The sequence below is a fragment of the Sorghum bicolor genome, chromosome 8 (assembly GCF_000003195.3).
Source record: "Sorghum bicolor cultivar BTx623 chromosome 8, Sorghum_bicolor_NCBIv3, whole genome shotgun sequence".
Lineage (NCBI taxonomy): Eukaryota > Viridiplantae > Streptophyta > Magnoliopsida > Poales > Poaceae > Sorghum > Sorghum bicolor.
The window spans coordinates 55,133,611-55,153,199 of record NC_012877.2 but is presented as its reverse complement, the minus strand read 5'-3'; the positions used below and the strand labels follow the sequence as shown (position 1 = coordinate 55,153,199).

The 19,589-nt window shown below is 37.4% G+C and overlaps 1 protein-coding gene across 1 annotated transcript; it reads right to left on the bottom strand.

Moving 5' to 3' along the window:
- LOC8066355 (calmodulin-binding protein 60 C) lies at window positions 7,963-11,987 on the bottom strand. Its single transcript, XM_002442266.2, has 10 exons — window positions 11,574-11,987; window positions 11,269-11,341; window positions 11,107-11,159; window positions 10,538-11,013; window positions 10,287-10,447; window positions 10,007-10,204; window positions 9,431-9,581; window positions 9,208-9,350; window positions 8,671-8,872; window positions 7,963-8,574 (listed from the first exon to the last, which is right to left on the bottom strand). Exons 1-10 carry the CDS (start codon window positions 11,756-11,758, stop codon window positions 8,264-8,266), a joined length of 1,953 nt encoding a protein of 650 aa, XP_002442311.1. The 5' UTR covers window positions 11,759-11,987; the 3' UTR covers window positions 7,963-8,263.

The window sequence follows — 19,589 nt, the reverse complement described above, 5'->3', positions numbered from 1 at the left end:
ATGTAACAAGGCAGCACATGTTCTTGCTGCTCTTGGTGTAGGTAGCACAGAAGGGATAGAGCACATTTCATGTGATGTCCCGGATAGTGTCAATGTAATTGTGGTTGACGATATGTCAGCAAGAGTGCAATGAGAAACTACCCAAATTCAAAAAAAACATATCATTTGATCCTTAAATGTTTGTAGCTAGTTATTAACTAATAATAAAACTATAAAAATCTATTGAAGTGGGGTGGTGAAATGGCTCCAGAATATTACATGCCACGTTCAAGTGAAAAACAAATGGTTGGAGAACCATATGCAAAATATAAAGCCTATTTGGCAGTGTTTTGCTCTGGAGATGTACTCCATCCATTCTAAATTATAAGTCATTCTAAAAATTCTGGAGAGTCAAATTATCTCAAGTTGACCAAATTTATATGGTAAGATAAAATATTTATGGTTTTAGCTTAGTATTATTACATTGTTCATTAATTATGTTTTCACATTATATCTATTTGATGTTATAAATCTTTGTAATTTTTTCTATAATTTTAGTCAAAGTTGAGATGCTTTGACTCTCCAATATTCTTGGAATGGCTTTAAATTTGAGATGGAGTGAGTAGCTTATATAAAAGAGTTGAAGCCTTGTAGAAAACATTGGAGGACATTCTTCGAAAAGACCAAGAGAAGGTACATTTTTCTTTGGCTCCAACATCCCCTGCATACAAGAATGCTCCAGCGCCTTCCATGGCTTGTGGTGGATCATTTTTTTTTCAATGTTTGTTTGGTACATCTTTTTGTAAAAGTCAGAGCAAGAGCTATTTTTAGAGTGATACTAAACAAAATTATGACCACATCACCAATAAACAGGGAGAGATTGGTAACCGTCTGCTTATCATGTCTGTTTATGAAAGAGAAAATGGAGTCCAAATTCACCAGGAGTAGAAAGGAGAAGAATGTGTTTTGTATTATCGGAAAAAACATATCAAAAGTAAATGGTAACATTTCTTATACTGAAACATGTCCACTTAGATTTAACTATATAACTTAGTTTGGATATTTAAGTTTTTTTTATTTATGTTAGGATTAAACGATAACATTCTTTCGATAGTAAACAATGTGTCCATTTTCCTTTATCAACATCAAGTAACAAGACAGCAACAAATAGCAGGAAGCAAAACGTCGCATATCTAAGGTATCCAATTAAATCATCTCCCTCACAAAGGATATTGATGCGTAGATTTCTATAAGACATTTCTATATGTGTCTATTTTGCTATATATACTTAGATATATAGTAGCCTAAATATATAGCAAAAGTAATGAATCTAAACGCCTTATAAATTTGAACGGAGGAAGTACATAAAAAATGAAGGAGTATTTGCCATGACATCTAATGTAAAAGATACAAGGAAAACATATATACATATAGTCGATCGCCTGCAATATCAAGAAAGATGTCTCTTGGTTTTTATTTCCACTTTCCAAAAAATAGCCATGTCATCATCTTTGCCTATAGATCAGTTACGCTAGTTACTAGTTGGAGCTAAAATTAGCCCAAGATTAGCCTGAGTTGGTCAACTAGTTAGCTAATAACTGGTTGGAGCTAAAATTAGTCCAAGATTAGCCTAAGTTGGCTAGCCTGTTAGCTAATAGCTAGTTGAAGACTTGATAAAAATTAGTCTGCCTACTAACCCTGCTATTTGGATGGACTAGAACTAATTTTTAGCTGGCTAACAATTAGCTCTTGCTATCAAGCAAGCCCAAAATTCTAGACATTTGTTCCTTGCTCAATTTTGAGAGTTCGAATTTTGTACACCGTGACAGTCTCCATGAGTCCCAATCATTTCCTCATTGCCATTTCTGTCAACACCTATTAAGTTTCTTTCACTTACTAGTGGGACCCACACGAACAATGTATTTATTGTCAATTGCAGAATGATCTCCTCTTGCCCTCTTCCAATAACACCATGGGCCCACCTTTCAATGTCTAAAGGTAGACCACAAAATGTGATTTATCTGTCACTTATCGATAGCAGTGGATTCAGCATGGAGGCACATGCAGGTGAGACGGATGTAGCCCTATGACATGGAGGGTCGAGCGCGACCATGCTAGCGAGCGAGGCGGCGGACCAGGGGGCACCATGTGTTGAGCAGCTCGGCTGAGTGAGGCTGCGAGACCAAGGGGCACTGCAGCCGTGAGAATGGGCGTGGTGGAGCAAGCTCCGCCAAGACCATATCCAAGTGCTGGCCAAGAAGGTCGGAATCTATGGCACTTTGAATCGTGAGCTCGAACTCGCACGCTGGCCCGATCCCTGGCGACCGGAAGGTGATGATTCGTGGCTTGGATAGGAGACGGCTCACCGACGCACGGGAGGCCACGAGAGGGCAGCAGCTCGCCAACGCGCGCGGGTGTGGCGTAGCCACCAAGCCAAAAGGGGGGAAGGAACAAAGGAAGAGAGGCAGTGGGGGGAGAAGGGTAATTTTCACACAATTTGCTTGGGAGGGGCAAAATGGTCACAATTTGCTTGGGAGGGGCAAAATGGTTATTTTCACAACAAACTTTTCTTTAGAATGTTTTTTGCAGAAATTAAGTTTATTTCACAACAATCTTAATCACGATGAAAGTGAGAGAAGTTTACGTTTAGAGGAAATTGACTCCATGGCAAAATAATTCATCAACCCAAGAAGGCAGTTTGGTTGGTGAGAGAGGAGAGGACACGGCTAAACGAGAAAAAAAAAGGACCGAATGAAACCGCGTGGCGTATCGGAATGAGTCACAGTCACAGTCACACATGATCTTGGTCGTCCTCGATCGGTCTCCACACATCATGCATGCTTGTCGTCCGAAGAGGCAAGGACCCACACGGTGGCACGAGCTAAGGCCTTGTTTACTTGTCCAAAACCAAAAACTTTTCAAGATTCTCTATCACATCGAATCTTTTGACACTGTATGAAACATTAAATATATGCCTTATTTAGTTTCAAATTTTTTTGCAAAATAGGAATAGTAGCACTTTCGTTTGTATTTGATAAATATTGTCCAATCATAAACTAACTAGGCTCAAAAGATTCGTCTCGTCAATTCCGACCAAACTGTGTAATTAGTTTTTATTTTCGTCTATATTTAATACTCCATGTATGCGTTCAAAGATTTGATGTGACGGGGAATCTGAAAAATTTTGCAAAATTTTTTAGGAACTAAACAAGGCCATAGACGAAAATAAAAACTAATTGCACAGTTTACTTGTAAATCGCGAGACGAATCTTTTGATCCTAGCTAGTTAGTTCATCATTGGACAATATTTGTCACAAACAAATGAAAGTGCTACAATAGCGAAATCCAAAATCTTTTCGCATCTAAATAAGGCCTAAGAGCAAACTTCAATAGTACTAAAATTAGTAGCCAAATTTTATTGTTTAACCATTTTGTAAAATAGAAAACTTGTTAAAAAAGAAGAGATCCACAACAGTCTTGTTATTTTACAAAATCAGGTATCAAGCGTTCGTGGTTGGCTATATATGACCATCAAAAATTAAGGAATAGCCAGCTTGCTATTTTACAAAATCATATAGCACATTTGTTGGAGTTTACTTTTTGTTATACAAATACTAAAATAGCCACTACAATAAGAATAGCCAAGCTGTTGGAATTGCTCTAAGGCCAGTCTCAATGCATGTTTCATGAGAGTGTCATGCACATTAAATAGAGTGCCACATAAGCAAAATTGCTGACTTGTCAGAGTCATTAAATGAAGGAGTTTCATCAGATGAGAGATGGGTTTCATCCCCATGAAACTCATGTGGCTCGGTTACCTAGTTTATAGTCTTGGTAACCGTGCCATAAAACTATGCATTGAGACTGACCTAGGCCACAAAGCGAGCTAGGGTGAGGTATCTGGTGGTCTTGTTGAGCATGTTCGCTACGGATATCTTGTTACTCGGTAGTTGCCTCAACATAGATGGCTTGGAGGTTGTAGACACCGTCGAGCTCCGTTTGGAGATTGTGGGGCTTCAATGAAGACTTGTGAGGTCTCTTGTGCTTGTCCCCATGAGTGATCATAAAGAGCAACTCTAGTGTATTCCTTGTGATTGAGCCGACTCATAGGTGAGTGGCCCACGTCAGGCCAAGCTTGAGGGCTTCCTAGGTTTCCAGAGGAGTAGTGATCCTTGGACATGCCACAATGGGGATGTAGGTTACCGACAAGCAACCAAACCTCACAATTTTTTTGTGTCACTTGTCCCTTTTGGTTTGCGCCCCACTACACTTGGTCCTTCAATTGTTCATCTCTTGCTTGTTTAGCTGCTTAGCTCCTTTATCGTTTGCTTTGAGTAATTGACTAGCTTTGGTTCTTTGTTGTGCTAGAGAAATCAAGTAGCTCTTGTTTAGCCCAGCTAGTGTTTGTTAGTGGCTTAAGTTTGTTCACTAACTTGTGTAGAAGTTATTTGCCTCTAGCCTAGTTGCTAGCTCTAGTTTTTCTTGTTGTTCTTATTTTTGCAACTAGAATTGTGTAGGAGGCATGATTTGTCGGATAGACTAAACAAGTAGTTACTATTAGGACATCCTTTGGTTTTAATACAATAGTGCAAGTTTTGGATCGTGCATTGAAAGTATGTAATTCGACTATTCAACTCCCCTAGCCTAGCCATCCGACCGATCATTTTAGTCCGCCAAATTAATGGTTAGATTTTTTTTTGTTTTTTTCGATAATTTGTAGCATCTTTTTATCCTAACGTGCCTCGCGAGGATTAACATAGAGGGACCCCAAATTAGTAATAATCATAGTAATAATAATAATAAGACAAAATTCATGTTGCTAAGAACTTATTAAGATAAGGCTCTATTTGGTTTGCCCTCCTAAACTTTCGTGGCTCCTAAAATCCTATTTAGTCATAGTGTTTGGGTAAAAAGTGACTAAATAAGACTAAATTTGGGAGCTGCTAGGCGAACCAAACATCCCCTTAAGTCATACTATTATGATCCTTGCAGCTGAAACCGTATTGTCTCCCACTTGTGTTCACAGTGATGGCGTTTTGTGTTCGTGAGCTCGTCCGCACCGATGCCTGACACTAGGCAAAGCATCCGGCTCTCGACAAAGGCCGGGATTCCGGTAGTGTGGGGTCACCACCGGCTCCAACAGTTATGGTGCCACCATTTGCTAGAACATTATTACAGGCGTTTGCAAATGCATGGCCAGTAAATACATATGTTTGGCTACATTTTATTACTTACTAGCAAATATGCCCGTGCGTTGCAACGGGAGAAAAACATCAAATAGCCATAGAAAGTGATGGCATAATGTTACATATCTATTTATATTTATCCTTTTTATAAAATTTAAATTCCATAATTTATTTTATTGATAACCATGACATCTATGGTATTAGATAGTTAATATTTACAATAATATATATCTTGGAGACATATTTATTTAATAATAAAAATAGAAATTAGGCAAATCTTATCTTACTCTAGTATTATCTCTTAATATACTTTAGTATTATATTAAAACATGAGAAGTTTGTTGCTAGCTTTAGTTTTTTATTTAGATTATGATTCCTATAAAATATGATATATCAGTTAAATGTATGTATATTATGAACACATAGGCTTATGAAGTGTTCATATAACGTAACAACACATCGTGCAAAGGTAGTGGAAACATCTTTTTTATATTTTTACATACTTAAATGGATTGTAAACTATTTAGCAAGCATAAATTTAGGTAAATTAGTAAATCAGTGAGATATGCAGGAATGGTGCTAAAACTTTTACAACAAATAAAGCATCACATTAAATAGGATACCATAAAATTTTTATAATAATTGGAGCAAGATAACTACAATTTCAATTTTACACTAAAAAGCATACGCAAGCATCTCCAACAAAAAATATACTAAAATTTGTGATAATTTTTGTTTACTATATGGATCTACATATGTGGAGCTGAACAAAATTGTAATTTTTAGATTTTTCTATGAATTTTTACGCATTTACCATTTTTCAATTGAATTAAAGAATAAAAGAAAAACAAATTAATAGGACAGACATTTTGCATCTATTTTTTGTTTACTACATGGATCTACATATGTGGAGTTGAACAAAATTTGTTTTGTAATTTTTAAATTTTTCTATGAATTATTACATATTTTTAAATTTTCAGGTGAATTAAGATATAGAAGATTTTGTATTGCGAACCTTAAAAAAAAAATCTATTTTTGCACTGGGAACCCTAGAAAACATTATATTTTCTTTTTCTCTACGAGATTTTGCATTGAGAACTCTAGAAAATATTATATTTTCCTTTTCTCTCTTACCAACGGACGGAGGTTTCGGAAGCGGACAGCACCGAGGGAGCAAGGGAAGAAAGATATTGGCAAACTGAAATTTTCTCTCTTTATATATAGGTATAGACTACATTAATTTACTGAACCGCAACAATATAACGTAATGATAAAAAATATTTGAAGCTTTGTTTTCAGTAATCTCACGTCCCTTCAGGTATAGGATTCTCCTCACAGAGATTCACGTAGAATCTTCAGCTGGAACTCTCTTGTACCTTGTGAGAAGCCGGTTGTGAATTGGTGGGTGAGCTCAGCATCTACCGTCCTACCAAAAGGTTCACATGTTTTCTCAAAGCCACATTTTTTGGTGGGAAAAAAGAAAAAAAATGAGAGAGTATATATAACCAAAACTTTGAAATCACACACAAAACGGTGAGAAGTAAGAAACACAAGGAACAAGCAAGCTTTCTACGGATCCTTTATTATTAGAATTAGAACCCATCCATTGCCTCGCGAAAGAGGATTGCCTCTGTATATATAAGCGCGTTACATTTCAACTTTGTCCATCTTTTTCGATCGAATTGCATTTGAACTTGTGAACAGATTATTGAAAAGATAAGCATCTGCCACTTGCTCTCGGGTGTCGCCAAAGGAGGCGACGACCGAGGGGCGGCGACTCTCCAAGAATCAACGGTAGTGACTCATAGGACGCGTAGAGATTTGTCCTTGTTACCACACAACACAACGCGCTAATCTCGTACAATAATTCTGATGAACCGCGTACGCTTAGATGATGTATTATATATACAGAACTTGTTTAATCCCGTGGGGAAATGTCTGAGAAGTTGTAGGGACGATGCCCGGAAAAGACAGCGGCTTTTCGCTGTATTTTCAGGCCGTTATCCTTGCAGCTTCTCTGAAAGACTGGGGACCGATTATTTCAGATTCCTTTGCTTGACCTTGGATTTTTTTTGAACAAACCCATATGCAAGCTTTATTGATTGAGCAAAGTTACATCATTTGCTAGAAGAGGAACAATAAAACTAGGGGGATTATTGTCCCACATACAAAAAAACTTTGATGAGCAAAGCTTGCCTAGCTAATTCATGAGCCACCTAGTTTGTTCCCTACTTAAATGTTCAATTGAAATCTCTTGAAAATCGCCCCACACAATGTTCAATTCATCATATATTGCCGCCGCCGAGTTGGCCGTGAATCCTCCATTCTTCATAATTTCAACCACTTCCATGCAATCGGATTGAACAATAAGACGGTTACCTCCAATATGTTGGGCTAACATCAACCCTTCCTTCAATGCATATGCCTCTGCCATTGGGGCATCTACCAGGTGAGGAATATAGTTGTTTGTTGCTGCAATCATCCCTTCGGAACTATCTCTGATTATTGCACCTGTACTTCCACAACCATTATCATCATCATAAGACACATCAAAGTTTAACATGATATATTCTTCTGGGGGTTTCCTCCATCCTTAGCGTATCTTTGATCTTCTGTGGCAAGTAATTGTAAGAGCTAACTGCTTGACCTTGGAGTTAGCTCCTACAATTACTTTCCACACGCGCACGTAAATTCTCTCAGGTTTAGTCTCAACGAAAAGTCATTACTTTCAATTCGATCTCCAGTTCTGAACTCTACATGAAGACATTTCTGAAAATTTCAGCTTAAAGCAGACAAATGCAAGAATGACAGCATTCCATCTTTTTATTACATTTTACAGACAACTTTGGGACTACCAGCAATACAAGTCGCAAGTTCATGATAAGTTACAGAAATCTCACCATATTGGTACATCACAGTACAAGCATTAAGTCTTGCTCTCTTTGAGTTTAAACAATGAATACAATACGAATATTAGTACAGAATAAATAAACAATGAATACAATAAAGCCACAGCAAAGAATTTAGACTACTGCAAGAACAAAATATCAACATCAGTTTCATTTGTGTGAACTGCTCAGGAGCTCCAACTTTCTTGCTCAAACAAGTCTTGCTCGCTTCGAAGCCCTCATTATAGCCTTCCACTTGACAAGCGCGCTCAATTTAACCCACCTACGATAGGCAGGCAGCTTCGTCATGCTGCAGCCAATATCGGTTGGCAGCATACTCACATCGGGTGCGCAGAACTGATATTTATCGTGCGGGAGGTCTTTGATAAACTCATCAATGTTAAAGCTGCTTTGTGTCGACAAAACAGGATCACCAGCTTGCATAATCAGTGGGAAAGGAGATGCATACTGAGAAGCCATTAGATGCTCTTGCTCCGGATACCAGTGACCAAGTGAAGGACCTGCAAGAAAATACCATTCAGTGTATGGCCTTCAACTTCATTTTTAGTCATAGATAGGACAGGAAAAGTTGCATGAAATTTGATGTCAGTAGGTACCATTGTTTGTGAAAGACATCTGATAATCCTCCTGATGGTTTGCCAAGGCTGTTTGATCCAGTGCTACTGATGCTATAATTTCGCTTGAAGCAGTGGTCGGGCAATGAAGTGTTACTGAACCAGCAGTGTAATATTCTTCCGGAGCTTCATACTGAAATCCAGTACCAGATCCCATCTGGACATCGATGTCAAAAGACGCATCCTGGGAGAATGCAGTGTGCAGTTCAGTCAATAAAATGAAAAAGGTGCTTCAATGCTTTCTTAAAAGGGAAATCCTAAAACAACTGAGGAGGCAGTTTGCAAGCAATCCTTAACCACTGAAGCAGATTTTGGAAAACATGAAAGTACTTAATACTTTGTAGCAACAATAAAATTTTGGCAGTCATACTGATTTATAAAAGTTTATGTGGCTCAGACTAAAATTAAATGCATATATAAAACACTAAAAACTAGAATCGTGAACCATATCTGTTACAGACAAAGTATTTGAACTGCAGTTTAATTTCAGGCCACTGCTAAATAATAGGCATTACTTACAGTTTCATTGTTTTCTGGTACAGAAGGTAAGGTCCTCACTCGCACAGATCCAATCCTTCCAAATATACACTGCTGGGAGAGAGTACCAGAAAATCCATTGACCTTTGAAGTTCCATGCTCATCTGCTTCATGAATAGTTTGATCTGGAAACACCAAATGTTTCATGTCAACAAACAATTTTGGTTGAAACAAGGAAAATAAAGACAGTTTAACAAGTCTTCACCATCAGGTTCAGTAGGCTTATGCCCAGGAATGATAGATTCCTGGAGTGTGCTGCAGTTAATTGGTCTTGGCTGCCCATTATACATTTCATAATCATGATGATGGTAGGTTATATATTTATATGCATCCTTGCTTAATTCTCCCAATTGGGCCTGCAATGGTATAAACATAGTAACTTTGCAGTGTATCCCAGAATTTTTCCTCATACATAGCAATAAGAAAATTTAAAATTTTCCTCTTATTTTGTAACACTTATTCTACAACTTCAGGACCTCTCAATGCCTATTACATTAATGTGAATGACAATTTATTTTTTTTTTCTTCAGCTACTCAATATGTTGTGGCATCTGTTTTTTTCACTTGTTGAAAAAAAATGCTTTACCAAAAAAAAAAGATTTACTTCATTTTCATGCTGCTTATTTTTATAAAACAACAAAAGAAAATTATATGCCCCAAAGAAAAAAATCCTTTTTGCTAATGTACTTATTTGATATGAATTGCGCTGATAGTATGTGCACAAATATCTTGCATGAATGTGCTTCTAATGGATATCACTGTGAGTATCAGGAAAAAGTACCTTGCTAAGAGTATCAAGATCACAAAAAGCATTATATTGACCAGCTATTGTTGCTCCAACAATCTGACCCAGAGAACTGACGTACACCCTAATGTTCTTGTCTTCAATAAAGTGAGAGTAAAGGGATCTCCCAGGATCACACTTCTTAGCATGATCAATAATAGTTTTCCAGGCAGCCGGTGAGACATTACCGAGGATCTATACATATATAAAAAATTAGCCTGTGACAATGATCAAGATCGAACCATGAGAAAAGGTATGAACAAGACTATTTTCTTACATTGCGCAGAGCTTTCTCATCCTTATAATACAACCTCATTAAGTGCTCAACTGAAGAAATGCCATTAGCTTCCAATGCCTTATGGAAGACACCACCTTTTCCAATCTTTTTCAGGCACCATACTTTATCATCTAACCTTGGAATTTCACGCTTTCTGTATCCTGTAAATGTAAGAAACATATGGATCCATGTTTCGAATTCCAAAAGTACAAAACTGAATGTACAAATTTCAAACTCAGGTTCAGGATTACCTTCTCCACGGCGGTCCTTAACAATGAAAGGTTCAGTTACACCTTCTTGAACTCGCTCGCCAAAATCATCAAGAAGCTTTACCCCAAGCCTGAACTTTCGACTCCTTGTGAAGCTGGAATTATCAATGAAGGTAATGTCATGGAGACAAGCCTCACCATCTTTCAGTTTAACATCCAGCTTTCCCGTAAGCACTGCTCCAACTTTGTCACGTGGACGTACTATATGGTCGTCAAACTCGTCAGATGTCCAGCCCTCACGATTGTCCACATTGAAGTCACCATCGAGAACTACAATCTTGACATTGGAGGAAAGAAGACGGGAACAATCTTTATCTTGCTGATTGCTTACAATCATTTTAACCTTGATTTGACCCCCATCCACCGCACGGACATCCCTTTTTGTAAACATTTCATCACTCATGCTATTCATGAAAACAAGTTTGTAGGTTGGAGGCAGGTTCTTTTCAATTCTTGCTCTGCAGATACAATGAACATGTGATTCAGATAAAATTTGTAGTTCATGAGAGTCTAACAACACGGGTTGCAGAAGCTTATGATGCTAAAATTACCCAGGAATAATGTTGAAATGGCTCGCAAGTACTTTTCTCAGTTCTTCCGGTATCTGTAAAACAAAAAGGAGAAAATTTGAGGAGGTTTGGCTACCGAGGAATCCTCGCCTTGGCTCTGAAGGGAGTACAGCGGTTAGCTGGCGTTCATGTGAATATGCTTACCCGGTTAATGGCAGCCTCCATCGCCTCCACCCTGGTGGTGAGTTCCTGGATGTGCCTGCAGCCCCTAATCTCACTGCAAAATATACACATACGAACCTGGCTCAAGATTCTATCTTGCATAAAAGAAATTTTCCTACATACAGAATTTTAAAAAAAACATAGCAAAGTATTGGGATCAAGATTAAAGGTGAACAGATATAAAAGTAGCAAAGAAAGAAAATTAGAAAAAAAAAAGATATTTAGTGACAGGTAAATAAAAGAAAGAAAGAATATATTATTATAGAAAAGAAAGGCTATTTACTGACAGGTCGAACGAACGGCATCGCCTCTTTAGCGCCGGCGCACGAGGCGGCGGCGGAGGCGGTTGCTTTGGCCAGCTTCCGCCTCCGCCACCAGCACCACCACCAACTCCTGCTCTTGCTCCTCTCCCGCCGCCGCCGCCGACGCCGCCGGACCCACCACTGCCCTCCCGCCGCCGCTTCGGCGGCATCGGACGCTAGCTGCCGCTCTGCTCCGCCACTTGAAGCGTCTTGGTGGCGTTGCTCGCCTGCTCTCCACTCTGCAGACTGAAATGCAGTTTCCATGGAGCGCATTTATAGGGATTCGAAAGAGAAATGGGGAAACTTGCCGTAGTTTTCCCCGCTCCATCATCGGTGGTGGCTCCGAAGTGTCTGACCTCGCAAAGTCGCAACTGAACTCCACTTGCTCCGAAGTGTCTGACCTCGCAAAGTCGCAACTGAACTGCCTTGTTTAGGCGTGAAAACCAAAATTTTTTTTCAAGATTCCGTCACATCGAATCTTGTGGCACATGCATAAAACACTAAATATAGACAAAAATAAAAACTAATTACACAGTTTAGCTGTAAATCACGAGATGAATCTTTTGATCCTAGTTAGACTATGATTGGATAATATTTATCACAAACAAACGAAAGTGCTACAGTACTAAAAACTTTTCACTTTTCGGAACTAAACAAGGTCTTATATCTAAAATTTTTGACAAAATGAGTACAGTAGCGTTTTTTTGTATTTAATAAATATTATCTAATCATAGACTAACTAGACTTAAAAAATTCGTTTCATAAATTATAAAAACTATATAATTAGTTATTGTTTTAATCTATATTTAATGCTTCATACATGTACCACAAGATACAATGTGACGGAGAATCTGAAAATTTTACAGATTTTTTTGAAAATAAACAAGGCCCGTTTCTTTTCAAGGAAAAAAAAAACTCTTTCGTGGCGCCACGACAGTACGATCTGGGCCCACCTAGAACCCATAAAAGATCACCTGAGACTATCTCCAACAATACTTACTCAAATAGGAGACCCATTGCATGGAATAGGTTGCATTGTGACAAAAGGGTTGTATACCTATTTTTAGTGTTTCCAACAGAGAACCCAAAAGAAGACGCAGGGCATGCGGCTCGAATGCATGTGCGACCGGGGATGATGTGGGCTACAGCAATTTGCGCGACCCATTGCCGGAGCATGCGACCTATATTTGGGTTACGGTTCATCTCCCACGCAAAATGCGTCGCTGGTATGCATATGCTGTTGGCGGCTGTTTTTATCAGCTAAAGCAACACAAATGATGCATTTTGGGTTTAGGTTTCATTATGGGTAGGCTGTTGGAGATAGTCTGAATCTTTGCGGCAATGGAACTGTATTTCTTTTTTTATGTATATAAAATTCTAGACTAGAGTTAAGACATTTGGAACGCAAAAATTTCTCGGTCGACAGGAATTTCACGGAAATCAATTCAGTTTCAAAAAAGAAAATACAGAAAACAAAAAAATTTATGGGTTTCGAAGAGAGCTATATAGAGCATCTCCAATAGTTCAAGAAAAGAATTGGTAAATCAATAAATTTTCTGAGTGGCTAAAATTAGTTGAGAGTATATTTGTTGAGTTTCTCTAACAGTTTATGAAATTTTACATTAGAAATTTTGAACTATCTTATTTCTTATTTCTTTCCTATATCCTTCCGTCTCAAATTGGTCTATCAATACACAGAGAGATTGGGAGTGGGTTTTAGAAACTTCTAGAGATGCTCTTAACATGTATAGCTGCTACCTGCTAGATCAATATTATTGTAATAATTTGGTAGCATATATAATAATATTTCTTTATTCATTGTGTGAACAATATTATGTGTAACACATGAAAAATCCCTCTTATTGTGTTGTATAATATGAATAGTTGATCTCTTTTCAACTAAAGATTTCTTTATAGTGATTCTTTGCACATCAGTCCATAGTGATGCATAGAATAATTTTATGCTTTAACAATGTGGTTGTTCGCCATGTTTGGTGTATATTCATTGTATGTTTGTTTATGTGTTAGATGTTTGATGTGTTTAGATGGAGAGCGGTTCATGATCAATGAAGAGTAATCATTTGATGGTCTTAAGCTCCAGTAAAAGAACCTGATGGAAGTCGTATCCTTGACCATATTGTTTACCTAGCATGCATATATCTAAATTTAATGAACCCTAAGGATTTTCTAAATTTGTTTTATTATTCCTTTGTGCTTGGATTATACATGGGTAGCAAATGCCAAGTGATGCCCTTATAATTTGATGATACACATGCTTATGGCTGGTGCATGTGTTTAATGATAATGGTTGATGAGTTAATGGAAAGATGGACTGACAACCTAGAAAAATAGTGGAAGAACAAGAACTAATTTTTGGTCTTGGCTAATTAAGTATGGGGATCTCTATGTGGATATTAGTTTTATAGTGCCATGGGTACAAGAGAAGAATACTATGTTGTGGAAGTACTCTTTGAAAAGGCCAAGTTATACCCAGCCTCACACTTAGGATGTGTGAATTTGTCTGATCGTCAGTACAACAAACGTGAATCATGAACAGGTACATCAGTTATGTTCATGGTTAGGAGTAGCCTGGACATTCACAAGATAATTGAACTTAATCTATTAATAATTGATGTCTATGTTTTATTCTCATGCTTATATTAACTTATTTTTATCTGTAATGTTGTATTCATACCTTAGTTTAGGGTTTATGTTTCAACTCGTTTACCACTACAAAAAACAAGGCTTTACATGACGGTTTGCTGGTGACGTTCTAAGAAAACATCAAAGAAGTTGTGTGTTGACGACAATCTTTGGTCTCATTTGTTTACCTCTAGGTTTTTGTAATTTACATAAAAAAGTTTCACTGCATTTCCTATTTGTGTGTTCGTGTCACCTGTTTGGATGTAATTCTAGGATTATGAGATTTATTTTATCCAGATTCTGAAAAACCCTACTAGTCAGTTCTCCGCATGCCTTGAAGCTCCAAGTTAATGAACAAATGATGACTACTATGCTCCCGAGGCCTCTGAAAATCCTATCTTCATTCAAAAAATATTCTTGCCTTCTGCACTTTTACTAATGCACTGAAATTGACTATTATGTTATGTTTATATGTTATCTCTCCTTTTAAACTCCTAAAAAATGACTTCAAGAAGCTGTTATATTTTGTTCTGTCCTTTCCATTTCAAATTATCTTACCAGTTCATATATGAACCTAATGATCCATTATCTATTTTTCAGCAATAAAGACCTACATCCATCTCGCTTTATTTCATCAAACTAGTATTTTTATTTGCCTGGTTGTATTTGTGGTGCTGTCCAGCTTGAATAGTTACATAGGTTTAGAATTAGATTGTGTATACAAAGATTTGTACCACTATCTAACTTGCATTTTGTACACTAAGACTATGACTGTTGTTGATGATGCAAAATGTTTTCTCTACCATTTTGTTGTAACATGAGTTATAAACTTGGAACAGGTCTCTCACTGCTAATCTTATTGGTTGCTGCTGCCATCTTGCTTGTGATTTCAAAATTTTTGTGCTTGTTCTATATGCCAGAATTATTTCAAGCATAAAAGGCCTAGGATAGAGTTGCATTTGTTAATAGAGAGCTTTACTAGTGCATTCCTAGAACAGTCCACTTTGATTGTTTCCTGATAAATAGATAGCATTTGTTTTTCGAATCTTTGCTCAGAACTAAGTTATTTCATATTCACATTGATTTTTAGGTAGCTCCTAGAGATGCTTGGTAGCACATCATATGGACAACAAGCCAATTGATTTCTTAGAGATGTTGTATGTTAGTTTGTTTTAGACTCCTAGAGCTGAAATCTTAGTTTTATGTACTTGTTAGTTTGGTTGCGAATTGATTGTTCTCAAACTATATGTGACAATAGTGGACATGCCAAAAAATAAAAGAATCAATGTTTGTTTGTATGATTGGTGTATTATGAGATGTGTTGCATGTTAATGCAGTGATGATTTTGCACTAATATGTGATGTTCTTTGTCGTCACTATGGTTTGGATCTAGGCTTGGACATGGGCTGGGTACAATAGATGGACAACTAATTCATGAGGAACTCAAGTCAATCCATGACGGTTCATTAAATCACTATTGCCCTTTGTTATTGTTGTGACCAGTTCATCCATGACGAATGAAAAAACCAATCCGTGACTTCATTTTGCTCTAACAAATGTATGACATGTGATATATGACGTTTTTTTACTATCGTCACCATGAGTTAACTGTGACATATTTTCTCTTGCCTATGACAAAAATAAACCGTTATGTATAAGAGAATTTCTTATAGTGAACCTAGTACTCATATGCTAATAAAATCCGTAATTAATAGTCTCAACTTTTCACTTTTTTAAAACTTGCATGTTAAGTTTTAAACTTGCTGAATATGACACTTGCTCACCCAACCTTTGGCGTCATCTCTATTTTCATAAATATTTTTGTAGTACCTCTCATGTGCATCTTCGTGACTACACATAATAAAATATGTAAATGCAGCACTCTCACACAAAACAACCAATATATGTGGATACTATAAGTGGCAAAAAAATTATGATGAAGTATATATCTTGAGTACTAAATCAGCCAGCAGGGACCTCATCGTTGGCCATGGAGGCGTCAGGCCGCCGCTTTTATAACCAGAAGCAATGGTGGTACTCCTAGAAAAAGAAGCAGTGGTGGTCGGTGGAATCAACAGTGAAGAATCAATATTGTGATAGTTTGGTGGTTCCAATGGCTGAAGACAATTAATATTTATGATTCCGAATAAAAACCAGCAGTGATATGAACTATTACCAGTTGTTTCTTCAACTGGCAGGGATATATACAGACTAGTGATATGGCACCTACCAGTGTTGGCTCATAGTGTGGTGGTTTTAGCTGGCAGTGATAGGTGACATTATTGTTTGAGTGTTTAGCTTCCTGCCAAATTTCTAGAACTTTGTCTTACCACTTAAGAGTGATTAGTAGTCACTGAGGGTCCAAGCACACTCGGCATTGATGCTTCACTAGTAAAGTAGTAATTGCGTGTTCTGGCATAGTATCTATTAATGCTAGTTTCAATGCATAGTAAAATTGCTGAATTCATTAAATGAAGGAGTTTCATCAGATGAGAGAAGAGTTTCATCCTCATAAAACTCATATGGTTCGGTTACCTAGTTTATAGTTTTGGTAACTGTACCATGAAACTATACATTGAGACTGACCTTAGTAAAATTCTCAAAAAAGATGACTTTAGAATTTATCTGATTTAATATTGTACCAAGTTTAATTAAATTTAATAATAATAATAATAATAATAATAATAATAATAATAATAATAATAATAATAATAATAATATCGTAAAAGTTATACACATCCTGTTACAGCACATATGTACGTTTCATAGGACTTTATAAATTCTGATCCGAATGATGATATGCATTCGTCCATGCAGCTCTTGTTCTCTTAGCAAAATCATTTTCTAGTAACTTTAAACAATGCACAGTCGATGAGTAGCAGGCGCAGTAGTAGTTGAGCTGAGGAGTAACATGACCGAGACTCCCAGATGAGGATGAGGTCAAGTCGTCGGTTGATTCCGTTCCTCCCAAGGAAAACCCCTACCGCCGGCCGACCAATGCCGAAAGTTTGGCTACACCCCTGGACCCGGCGGCCACTCGAGTGTCCCATCGACGTGTCCGATCCGTCCCGTTTGTAGGACGACGCGGTTCCGTGGAAAACAAAGGCTTGTTCAAATTTTTATAAAATAAGTAGCGTGTCCGTACGTTGCTACGGGATAACTAAATTTTTATACTAAAAACACATGGATCGCACGATAAGATAATAATATTATAAATTAAATACCAATATTAAAGTGACATTTAATTCAAAAGGCAAAGTTCGTGAAATTAATATAGTCATGGAGAGCGTGGCATCACACTCACAAACTCTACTCTATAGACATTTTCGTGATACAGTTAAGATAATGTTTTATATCGGCTAGAAAAATCTCCGATATCTGTTTATTTTGTATATCAATAAATCTACGAATAAATTCTGCTGCATCTCCATATTATCTTGTACACAGGTTTGAGTATATATATAAATATTAGTCCCTGTCATACGGGTTGCATGTCTTGAAAAATCTCTCACAAAATCTTAAACAAAGTATATTACACTCATCATATAAATGTGCCCCACGAAACGTAAAGCTAAACCCCTACCCTTCTCTCCCTCCTGACGCTAAAGACGATGCAGTGCACGGCTCGTGTGAAGAAATTGAGGCGGCACGTATATGCACTATAATTGTAACACGTGGAGTAGCAATAGCAATAGTTTTCGTATTAAGACAACTCTAAATAAACCATATGTATTAAGTAAAGCTCTGACTCCTCTTGTCGAATCAAAGGTTCAAATATACATGTAGGAACTGCTTCTTCATATGTTGCAGCTCAAAACTATCACCATACAAAAATAAATAAATAAAAAAAATAATTTATTTCTTACTAAAAATTGCACACCTCATATGAAAACAATCTTCACTCATTGGGAAGGCTATCTGCGTAATACAGGTGATTATAGAACAAGATCACAAGATAATAATAAGTAGTAATAATTGATGGACATGTATCTAATAATACTTACTAAAAAGGACGTGATGAACAATAGCTTTGTGGCATCCTGGCCGACTTGCAATGCACCATCATCATTAGCCATATCTAAAACTACCAATTGCAATTGGTATTGCAAGAAAGGGGTATAAAATTAGTGAATTCTTCGTGACAATATAAGAAATATAGACTTCTTATTAACTGGGACATAAGAGCTTGCCGTTACTTTCAGCATATAGAGAATTTGGAACAGACTTCTCAACTGGCAATGCGAGCAAACAAGCGGGTTTCCAACAGACTTTGAACCTCATCATGGAAAAACGGGTGTTGTAGAGTCTGGAACCAAATGGCAGGCTGAAGCAGCATCACTGTGGGCTGGGGCTAGGGCTTCCAGGATGCCTCTTATCTCTGCATTGGTGTTGACTGCATTGATCAATTGTTGCCATGAATCCAGCAGCTGATAGAAGATGTTCTAAACAATGTAAGCATGCAAGGGCCAGGTACTACAACATGTTGGATTTCATTGAGACAAATATTTGCTAATGCTAAAATATCGTATTTTTGTTAGACAAGCAGTAGGTACCTGACCATGGAGTGGAATCAATGTGACAAACCCAATGCAAGATGAACCAAAGGAGATAAACCTTGAAGCTGAATTATTCGATCATGGGGCAAACTCTCTAGCAGGAGCAAACGTTCTGCAGAAAGCTCTTATAACAAATAACAGATTCAGATATTGTGTTGTTTTCTTGTTCAGTGCACCAAAATTGTTCCTCAACCTATGTTGCTACTTCTTTTTGCCTTCTTCTAGTTGCACGGTCGACCTTCAACATTTACCTAGTGTCTACTTTTATCTGCAAATGGCATTGGCTATTTTCAGAGAATGGGCAGCTATGAGTTGATATTAACAAGACCTACCATACACTAAAGTACTCTCAGGTTTCTCCTGAACAAGAGGCTGTTGGATTGTATCACAACCAATAATTTGCAGATAAGTTTCAGCATCCTAGTTGGATTATACCACTATGTAGTTTTTGAAAAATATAGGAGGTCATATAGCAGAGGGACATCTTTTAAAAAGCACACTAGAGCCCAAAAAATCATTCAGAAAGATATACATGTAACACCAGAGGAAGGGGTCCGAAACAACTTACACCAAAAGATAGCTGCAAGTGCCAAAGTATAGTCAGCCATGCCACGTGGATTGATTCCTTGAATCTCAGCCCATCTAATAGGATTTTCAATATTCCTCTATACACCATTATTCTGTAGTAAACACTTAGGACAATTCTAATCACCTTCAGGCAAAAGATCCCACATTTTCAAATGAAATGCAGCTGGACAACCATCACAGCATAGCAAATTGCCATCCAAGCAATAAAGATGAC